This window comes from Chenopodium album, chromosome 22 (assembly GCF_948465745.1).
Source record: "Chenopodium album chromosome 22, dcCheAlbu1.1, whole genome shotgun sequence".
NCBI classification, from domain to species: domain Eukaryota; kingdom Viridiplantae; phylum Streptophyta; class Magnoliopsida; order Caryophyllales; family Amaranthaceae; genus Chenopodium; species Chenopodium album.
The window spans coordinates 35539137-35550374 of record NC_137855.1 but is presented as its reverse complement, the minus strand read 5'-3'; the positions used below and the strand labels follow the sequence as shown (position 1 = coordinate 35550374).

Here is an 11238-nt window from a genome sequence, read left to right as displayed (position 1 = left end):
CAAAGTTAATGATAATCAATTAACCAAATATATAGAAACAAGAGATTATTCATTTATATATATGTTCGACAATAGTAGCCACAAAAAGTTAGCTCTATAGTAATAATAATACAGTACAAACTTTATACAAAAGGCTTAATTAAAGATCCAATGCAAAATTATCAAAATTAACTTTGTCTTTAATTTATTAATTCTACAATAATGTTCAATAATATATTGTATACAAATATATTTACTTGTAAACTATATGCTTCTTTTTTTTCTCTGTTTTTGGTGAAGGAGAGAGGTTTAGGGGGGTTAATACTGCATTATCAACTAGATAATCATGCAATTATTGCTAAACACTATATGAGGCCCATTAATTAATTAAACACCCCCCCTAATCGCCTCTCCTATAAATCCCTCTTCAACAACCGAAAAACTCGAAATTAATCAATATATACCTACATGATGCCTAATCAAACTGTATAATATATGACTAAGCTAAGTGTATAGCTATATATATACGACTAGTAAGGCATATAATTCATGGTTAAGAATCATTAAGATATGAATAATCATCATATATCTTAATTATCATCAATAATAATCATTACTTAATTAAACCGGAACTCGGAGGCAATTACGAGTACCAGTTTAATCCAGGAAGAGGATATTGTTGCCTGAACACCCCGTCGGAAAGTCCTCCTAGCATCGGTTGTTGTTGGTGCAACGACGGCGGTGTTGTTTGAGCAGAAAGTTGGTTGAGAAGACTAGACATGGAATTGATGTTGTTGAGGTTGTTGTTGTTGTTGTTGTCATGATGATCACTCCTTGCTCCACTTTCCTCGCTACTATTGTTATTACCCACAATAGTATTGTTGTTGTTGTTGTTGTCGTTGTTGTTGTTATTGTCGATGCTCATCTGAAGCATCGACAATCTCTTACCAGGACTACCACCACAACCCGAGTCATGATCATTGTTGTCGCCCCAATATAGGGACGGCATAGACCTCTTAAGAGGCAACAACGGCGAGGAGGGAGCTCCATGATCCGCCATACCATGATGATGACTACCACCCATCATTCCTTCAAACAAACCTTGTTGATCAACAACATGAGAAGCATTGAGAAACGACCCGTAGTTTAAAGAGTTTGTGTTTGCCTTTGGTTGATGATGAAGTCCAATGTTGTTTATTGAGGTTGGATTACATGACATCGACATGGAAGACGACGACAAACCTCCCATCATCATCAAATGATCCTCCATGGACTCATCTCGCTCGTGATCCATTGGCCTGGTCGTGTTATTCTTCTTGTATATTCGACATAAAACCCAATCATCCAACTACAACAACCATCATGTAAAAACACATCATCAACATCCATGTCTAAAACACGGCATACATAATATACTACCTCCGTTCCATATATTTTATGCAACAATTGAATTTTTTATATCTTTCAAAAAAATATCAATTGTTGCACATAATTTAAGCGGACATAGTATACAAGTATATATATTATTTTTCTCATATTAAATAAATATAAGCAAATGAAATCGAATGAGGGGATAGCAAGATAGATTACCCGCAATGAACCTCCTTTCTTGTTATGACAAAGATCATAACCAGGGGGTTTGTTGTTGTTGGGTTTAGAAGCGTCAACCCAACGATATTCGTGCATGATCCAATTGGTCTTAACACCTCTAGGAGGTTTACCACCATAAAACACGAGCGCCTTCTTCACACCCACTTTTTGATTACCACTGCTTAACACAGGCTTATCTGTTCCGGTAGCCTTCCAATAACCCGATGTCGCCGCACGGTTCGGCCGTGCTCCGTTCGGGTATTTCCGATCCCTTGGGCTAAAGAAATACCACTCTTGCTCCCCAAACACGGCCTTAGCTACTCATCCATCAACCAACATAAAAAAAACAATCAATAAGATAATTATAATAAAGAAATTACGATTATGATTCAATCATTAATACATGATTATTATTTATTTATATATTTATTTGACATAAGGAAAAAAGGGAGGGAAATTACCAGGAAGTTCCCAGGGGTCGAACTTATAGAGATCAATCTCAGCTATGATGGAGACAGGAAGAGGGGTAGATTGGACTTTTCGCTTCAGATAATGAACGACGAGCTCTTCGTCGGTAGGGTGAAAACGGAAGCCAGGGGGTAGATGTGGCTGCGGTGGCGGCTGCGGCTGCGACTGCGACAACGTCTCCTGTGACGGCTCACCACCCGCCGCCGCAGGTGAGTGGGTGGCATCCATGGATGAAATCACTGAAATATACAAACAAAACAGATTACTTGGAATTATTTGTGTAATAATTTGGGTGATATTTTATTTAATTTTATGGGTTTCAGGGGAGGTTGTACTTGTACTTGATAAGAGAGATGATGTTGAAAGAGTAGAAAAGAGAGGAGAGAAAGAGCCTTAAAATGTTGGTTAGAGTTGGATGGCCCCATTGTTTTATATGCATGACATGAGTTTGTGGGTCCCACCTTTGTTGGGTAATGATACTCTGTGGTGGTCATTAGTGAGAAAACAAACCACTTTTTTTTAATTTTTTTATTTTTATTTTTACTACAACACTACCATAAAACAGGATGAATGATTTATTAGAGTAAGGTATCAAACTAATCACGTGTTTATATTACAAAGATAGATTATTTCAATTTTAATTTTTGTTTTATTTATTAAATTATTGAATAAGTATAAACATAAAAGATTGATTAGATTCTTTACTTTATGCTTTCAGCTTTATCATTGACACGTTTATTAAGAAAGCTCAGGTGATGAGAGGTGAGGTTGAGAAAATTAATACAGATTCTTCATTCATGCGATAAGGTTTAGGGATAGTGAGAGAAACTACTCGTGTGATGTGATTGTCACTTAAATTTTAGTATGATTAACATCAATTTAATTTGAAACAAACAAAAGGAAATACACTTAAAGTATAAATTAAACAAAGGTAGTAATATGTCTTTTATTTATGAACTTTGTGTGGTATAAATTGGTTTATTATTCACATAACCTTTCAAATCTGCCAAATTATATACATTATGATGACATTGTAACATCTATCTCTATTTTACAAGTTCAATATATATTGTTCTATTATTTTATGTGCATCTAAAATATCTAATATACACACTTAATACACACTTATCTTGTACATACTTTTTAACTAAAGTACCTAAAGAAAAGATAGAGTAAAACATAATTTTTGATCACAAACATGCATGTTAAGGAGAAATATAACGTAATGGCAGTACAACAAATGGCAATATAATGTTTGTTAATTCCGTTCTAAAGATCTAGCTATGAGAGAGTACGAGGGTAAGACATCTCAAAGGAGACATTGATATTAGATTAATTATTATCCTCTTTTTTTCTCTCTTCACTCAAGAAGTCAATCGTCAATATTCACTAACTGATTAGACAAGTGATTGCAATTGATATTTCGTACTTCTAAAATGATTATATATACTTAATAAATTACATTCAGTAAAATTTGGACTATTAATTTAATTATATAAGACCTCTTAATTATTTTTTTGCCCTTAATTTCTAGATGCAAATATTTGATTTTAATGAATTTTTAGATGCAGATATAATACGGAGTAAGATTGTAAGTATTACATATATATATCATCTAAAAAAAAATTAATATGACTATTACGTTTTAGAAAAGGTTTTTAAAAATTTTGATGGATTATTTAATAATTAACCCATATATATATTTAATTTTTATTTAAGTTTTCAACAATTTTGTAAATTTGCCGACTTTCTTAGTAGAGAGGGAGCACTTACACCACATATTCTAGTGCATGATCATGGCAAATCAATAATGGGGAAATGACACGAGTAGGAATATATCTGAAGAAAATATTGGATAATGAATCTGGTGGAAGACACAAGTTGATAAGGAGGGACAACTAAAAATTAAAGAGGAGATGGATAATTTTGACCTAAGATTATCAGTGCAATGTAATATTTTTATAACATACAATTTAATATTAAGTAAAATTAAGCTGTTTTAAACTTTTTGATTAATTGTATTAAGTAAAAACTTAGTCTTTTAAGAAAAAAGAAATGTATATTAATCTTACAAAAATTACAGTAATGTATAAAAAACATGTAAATCAATAAAAAGGAGCCGGGTATTATTTTGTAAAATTAGTTCTAGTAAATAAAAATCACTAAAATTACAAATAAAATTTCAATTAGATAAAATTAATTAGGTGAAAAAAAAACTAGGGTATATCAGCTACGATGATGGGTGAATTTAGCATAAGAGACTATCCTTTTTTTAAAATGCGTACTATAAGGTTGTGTTACAAGTAAAAGAAAATAGAGTAACTACTTTCTTTTGTAAGGATTTTACTCTTGACAGGGCACGTTTAATATAATTAGTATGTTAGATTACATTTTACGAAGTAGTAAATATCATAATATATGTAGTACTAAATTACAAGGATTATACTACTTATCTAGTAAATAATCTTAAAAGAGATTGAGGGGTAGCTTAAGTGGTTAGAACTTTCCTCCTGATTCTATAATATCTTGAGATCGATTGTCACTTCCGCCTTTGTGGCTCTCTAAACACCAAAAAAACAAAACTAAATATTTTAGTGTTTCTTTTGTAGAGCTTTATTAGAATGATGAAGCAAGATCCCACAAAACTATACTTAGTTTTATTTTTTGTTACAATGTAAAAGCTATAAAAGACGGCTAAAATAAAGTATTTAGTAATATGTGAAATGTAATATTTCAAATATTACGATTATTAATAAGAGGAAAAAAAAAATGTGATTAAAGAGGTGAGTAGCACATAGAGTAGTGAGAGCTTAGGCGGTTAATAGTGTGATTCTAGGCAGCTAATATCGACACGTGGTAAAGAGACAATGGGACCGCAGTCCACACAATGAAGAGACAAAAGGATAGATGGATAACCTCTCAACAAATTAACCTTTCCTTTCTTAAGGTTCCTTTCTTTCTTTTTTCTTTTATTTTTTTTTGACTGCTGAACATTTCTTTGCTTTTTTGTTACTAAACCGACTTCTTCCAAATCCTGGTCTGTGTTAACTTGCCCTGACTATAGTACGATGTGACAAATTTATTATGTACTTTTTTTTTTAGGATGCCCATCACCCTGTTTATCAGAGTTTAGCTTTAACTACATCTATATCCAATCCAAGTCGCACACCGAACTTATGACGGGTGAGTCTCCTACTATATAAGAGTTTCTTGCATATGGTGTGACTCGAATCCGAAACCTCCCTTAAGCGATATCAACTTGCCTACCACTTAAACCAACTCTTGTTGGTTGACAAATTTATTACACTTATTACATAATTACACATCTATATCAAAAGATAGAGAGTCGATCTAAGTAAATACAAGTTCGAAGGGTTTTATTATTCAATTCTAAATATCAGTAATTAGTGGTGTATATTACTCATACTAGTTTTATTACTTTTTATATACGTACTCACTATGTTAGTCACTCATTCATCCTCTTTTCCTCCTTCTAAGTACTTGTATATGATAGTTATTTTCAATTCACATTACGCGTATGTTTAAAAAGATTTTATCATAATGTTATTAAAGCATACTCTTTCGATCCCATCTTTATCATGCTATAAACTTAGGATACGTCATTTTCATCAATAATAAGGCGACTTATTATAAATTTCTTAAGATATGTTTTGATATTTTTGGTCTAGTCATTTAGCTTTATTTAATATTTTCATTGATCAAACTTCTACTGTATTTTATACCCTGATAAATATACTTAACAAATCATTCATTTGATGAAAAGAGTATGTGAGATTAATATTAAATTTAGCAATCAAGTACTCCTTTAATATAATGTACATACAATCTCTCAATTTGTTTGGAATTTTTAATATAAACATTTAAATGTGGATGAAATTCAATACTTTATAGTTAGATGCATAAGAAAAGCATATTCATGAATTCATATGAAGCCTACTGGTTTGATTGATCTTGATGTGTAATTACAAGTATCAAACATTGTATTAATTTATATTTATATTTTTATAATATGTATTAAGTATATTTTAGCTCATCATTCTTTATTTTTTATTCAAATCATTTTCTATTTTACCTCTTTTTTTGTTCTACTCATTTTACTTTATCAATTCATTTAAAATTTAAGCACTATTCATATTTAATTTTAAAATAATCTTTTTTTTTTATTCCAATGCATAATAAAAACATAATCAGGTGAGATACTCGTATATATTATTTGATTTATTTGTTTCATCGAGTATATTTAGAAAAGATAACTTTATAGTTTTTGTTTTAATTAATATGTAATAATTGATGCTTATGGCGTAAACTGATTATTTAAAAATGTGTCAAATCTAAACGTATCCAACAAAAGAGATCGATGGAGAGAAGATCACGTCATATCTAAAAAATGAATAACTTTTATTAATTTAATGGTAAAAAGCTGAACAAATCTATCACTTGTGGCATAAGTTCTACAACCTGCCGGGGCAGAGAGACTAGAGATACGGAGATCCCAATATAAGGAAACTAGCTTTAGTTATATAGATTAAAACTTGAGTTTTATGTATAAAAATACACGATCACTACAATGCCCACACTATAGCCGGAGATGCTAAAAATTGAACTCTCAATTTCATGGTTGGAAGGAGATGGAGTGCTCTACCACCGATTTTCTCCTAGATCATGGGGCATATTAAGCTTTAAAATTTATAATTCATCGATCTATCAGTATTACACTTGTACTATTAATCATAGACACTTAGTATATTGACGAACAACTATAAACCAATACTTGGAGTTAAAATACTTGTATATCATTTTTCACAACTTTGCCAAATATCTTGCCCCAAAATAAATCCTATGACTAAATGAAAAACCTATGCCAATAACCAAGTGCCCATTCCTTAGGGGCAGTGGTTGTGGACTTAGGGGAAGATTGAAAAATGGGTGCATCAAAATCCACTTTTTTATGTGACAAATGACCTTTTGGTGTATGCCCAAATATCTGCATAAGGAATTATGCTAATGTGGGGTCATTTGCCTGGAAGATGATGAACCAGGTCCCCATTTATTGTCACTTCTTGACTTATTGTTGCACAAAATATATGGGTTTTGGGTCCACATAATATGGCCTTATTTATAGGCGGTTTATATCCATGAATGTTACAGACACATAATCTCTCACTCTTACATCAACATTTTAATGCTTCATTAATTTGGCATATTAACCTCCTACTTGCCTTTGCTTTTGCTCTAATTATATTTTGGCCATGTATTTGATCAACAACACCACCTTCAATAGTTGTACTAAAAAATTGACGAGGAATAATTGAATCAAGCAATCAACAACAAATGTCACAATAATTAAATCAAATTTAAGATACAAATCTTGTAGAACCCTACTAACGATCCAACTCATGAACCAATATAATACATAGAAAATAGAAACCCAATCACTTTGTCTTCAGTTAAAGGTCGCATTTAATTTGTCTTTTGTATAGGTTTTTGAGCACATGAATATATAATTAAGTAAGATAATGGGTATATTTAATGAAGATAACTTATTTCTTTCGATTCTTTTTGTTCTTTCTGACCAATAAGAATAATTTAAAATGTTCTTCCTACTAAGAATATATCCATACATCGTATATGATGAAGATATTCATTTAATTTTCAATTATTTATTTGGTTATTCATTTAATTTTCAATTATTTATTTGGTGTATGTATCAAAATTTAATAGTTTTTCAATCTTTTCCAAACAAATCTTGTTATAATTTTCAATTGATTGAATTTCCCCATGCATGAATTCAATTATATTAGACCTGATCCAAACAACCTCGTCACTAAAAATTTCGGTTTGGGCAGATTTTTTTGGGCCCTAATTTTTGACCCAAAATTTTGGCCCTAGTAGCCCGCTACTTTGCCAAAATAGTGAGTTTGAGCACGGTTTTTTTGGCCCAAAAATGAATCTAGCCGACTTGAAGCCTTGGTAAAAAAAATGGACCAATTTTTGAACCAAAGCCCGACCCATGATCACCTCTATTATTTTCTCTTCCTAAACACTACATTAATTATTGCCTATAATGGAAATCAAACAACAACTAAAACGACCGTTTAAGGGTTGATCATTCGGTTTAGGAGTAATCACGGGACCCAAACGACCGTGTTCCACTTAAACAGTACCGGTATAGATAGTCATTACCTGCTCTTCCACCATGAGAGGGGTGGATTGGGCATTTTGAAAACTTGCTTGTTATTTGGACGGCTACTTCGGGCTTTTGGGGGTTTCCCCCTCCCCTATATATACTTCCTTTATACCCTATCTAGGGTTAAGAGGCTTCTTTTAGTGCTTTTTACTACTTTCTTCTCTGAATTTTTTAGGTTGACATTAGTCACCTACTCACCTCTTAGCTTTTAGTTTAAACCAGTTAATTGCTATCCTAGTTTAGTTTGATCTTTTAAGCTTTTCAATTATTACATCTTTCAAGCTTCAATCTTTGGAGCTTTGGTGTACGTACTTCTTCATCAATCTTTTCAAAAAGTTTACCTTTCTTGTTATTCGCTTATATATGGATAATTTTTTTTCAATATCAATCCAAATCAATTCAAGCTACGTTTGCATCATAAGAAATAAACTCATACAAGGCAGTTTGAATAATCAGTTTATTGCTCTCATGAATCAACATATGTTATATCAAGCGCATCACCGGATATTACAAGTGTACAACATGCAAGCTTTACATAAATTTAATTTATCATATGTACTCATAAATTCTCACGAATTTACCAAGAAAAACATTTCATAACTATGCAATTCAATCGCAATTTCAGCAGTACATTTAATTAACTACAAAACAAACGGGAAAAATACTTGATTAAGATTTTATTTAATACATAAATCACTGCATGATGGAAAAATATATAAAAATTAAATATTTTTTTAAAAAAAAAACATTAATACAAATCTAATATAATCTCGTTTGACATTTTTTTTTTCTCATACAATATATACATACTAACTATATATAGAACTTTGAAATTTTAAGTATAAAACTTTGTAGTTAGAAATCAAAGTTTTCAAGACCCATGTAGCACATAAATTTCGTAGTTTTGGAGGAAGTATTGAGCATGATCAAATGTGACCTTTTTCTTAACTCTCCTCGTGTACAAACACTATGTATGTAGTCTGTTCTAGGCTTCTAGCAATATACTCTGTGTACTTTGTAGCTCTTCAAACTAGATTCAAAGAAAATTAAGGAGTAGAAATCATGTATGAAATGGATTGGAGTCATATAGGATAGCTATCATTAACAACTTATTGGAAGTTCGGGTGATGAAGTAGCTTAAATTTGTACGTGCATGAGATTTAATTAAAATGTTTTCAAAATTAATTACTAGACTACTATGAGTATATAATCATGAATTCCATAGAAAAGTAAACCCTAAATGTGTAAAGGAATTAAGCGTTTTCTACCTAGGAACGTGAATCCGTTATAAAAACATGTGGATTACAAAAGCATTTAATTAGTTGAATTTTTTTGATAAATATATCATGGGATGTTCTGGTATCAATCAATTCAATTTCCCTTCTCATAGTAAACCTAATTTGCTCTTTACTTTCTCTAAGTGAGAAACAAGTAATTTTGCATGTGAATGTCAACACTCTTATCCTAAAATTGGCTATATATTCTCACCTCATGATTTTCACACTAAACATGCTACTATGACACTTTCACATTCATATTTACCTTATTTCCTTTTCCTTTTGTTTCATGCTGGATCTAATGCTAGCCAATGAGTTGTTGATAGCAGTTAAGCAAGACTGAGCAAACTTATGTAAAAATCCGATCAAAGTTGATATGGTTATCTGATCTAATATCCAATTTGAAAATCTGGCAATCAAGTATATATGATGATAGGTTATGTTTTAAATAACAATCCTATAAGCTTCTATATATAATTATATATTTACTCGTATTTTTTTTTTATCAAGTTAAACATGCATGCATTGTTGTTCTAGGAAACATAAACTTGTAAAATGCTTACTAATTACTATACAATTTGTGTGTATAATATGAAGAATGTATCAATAATGTAGCTAAAATCATGTTAAAATGTCAATTGGTAATTTGTAAATGTTGAAAGATCTTATATAATACGAAGTAACTAATTATCAATTAAGTTCTAATAACTTTTTGAATTTAGAAGTCATATCGGGTATTCAATAGCCAATTCAAATATTAAGCTAAGGTATAAAAAATTATCAGTTTAGGTCAAGGATATTATAAATTTTAGTCTTTTATATTGATTATCCAATACACACTAATTCGGATATCCAACTCATGTTTACCCCTAATAGCAGGCCAGGCAGTGTATAGGATCACTTTTGAATCTAAAGCAAAAGGCTTATTGAAGGTGGTTTAGACTAGAATAATATGGAATCTTGAATAAGCTTATTTTGTTGCTTGTCAAAATGAACTTTCCTTGAAAAAAGTCAAAGTAGAAACCGTGTAAGTTCCACGTTAACATGCATGGAATTGTAGCGTCCTAAAATTATCATCGGATGCAGTAATATTTATGCTTTTTCCCGAAATACCCTTACTAAACACCAATCCCTCCTTTCATGCAAGAATATATGTACGAGTAACATTTTCGCCCAAAAAAAAAAAAAAAAAAATGTAACACTAGGGATTTTTAACCTAATATTTATCAAAATCATAGAAAGATTAGTTTTATCTACTTTATTATAATTTGTAGCTTGACCGATCATCAACCAATATGATCTTATATATTTAAAAATATTATTTTCAATTGGATTTATACATGCGAAATGCTGAGTATATATTTTACTTATTGATTAGAATGTCATGCAATCAATAGTCATATGCTATTATACTACTATCTTTTTAATAGTAATCAGTTTTATGGTGTCAAGTAAACATTAGTCGACTTACTTAGCTTGAATTATTAAGAACATTTTGTGAAAAACTACCTTATAAAGCACTTTTTTTGCGAGAAACTACCTAATAAAAAAATATTGTAAGAAACTACCTTATAAAAGAGTAAATGTTGTAAGAGACTACCATTGGTCGGAAAGTCACCGTTGACTTTCATTTTCCGGCGTTGACCAAATGACCACATCACGTGCCGATCACGTGACTTTTAATTCACCCTTTCCCTCCTTTTTTCTTAATTGGCA

General features: G+C 31.0%; 1 protein-coding gene across 1 annotated transcript; it reads right to left on the bottom strand.

The window, feature by feature from the left end:
* Nucleotides 1-164: 164 nt before the first annotated feature.
* On the bottom strand, nucleotides 165-2321 carry LOC145604987 (NAC transcription factor 56-like). Its single transcript, XM_081660986.1, has 3 exons — nucleotides 2031-2321; nucleotides 1570-1886; nucleotides 165-1327 (listed from the first exon to the last, which is right to left on the bottom strand). The coding sequence occupies exons 1-3, from the start codon at nucleotides 2263-2265 to the stop codon at nucleotides 623-625; spliced, it is 1257 nt and encodes a 418-aa protein (XP_081517112.1). The 5' UTR covers nucleotides 2266-2321; the 3' UTR covers nucleotides 165-622.
* Nucleotides 2322-11238: the final 8917 nt, after the last annotated feature.

What these genes read in the sequence shown, in the direction of transcription:
- LOC145604987 (XM_081660986.1), bottom strand. Translation starts at nt 2,265, where the DNA reads ATGGATGCCACCCACTCACCTGCGGCGGCGGGTGGTGAGCCGTCACAG. An exon ending in CGACCCCTGGGAACTTCCTG is followed by an intron (nt 1,887 to 2,030) that starts GTAATTTCCCTC and finishes ATGGATGAGTAG; the next exon opens with CTAAGGCCGTGTTTGGGGAG. An exon ending in AGAAAGGAGGTTCATTGCGG is followed by an intron (nt 1,328 to 1,569) that starts GTAATCTATCTT and finishes TGGTTGTTGTAG; the next exon opens with TTGGATGATTGGGTTTTATG.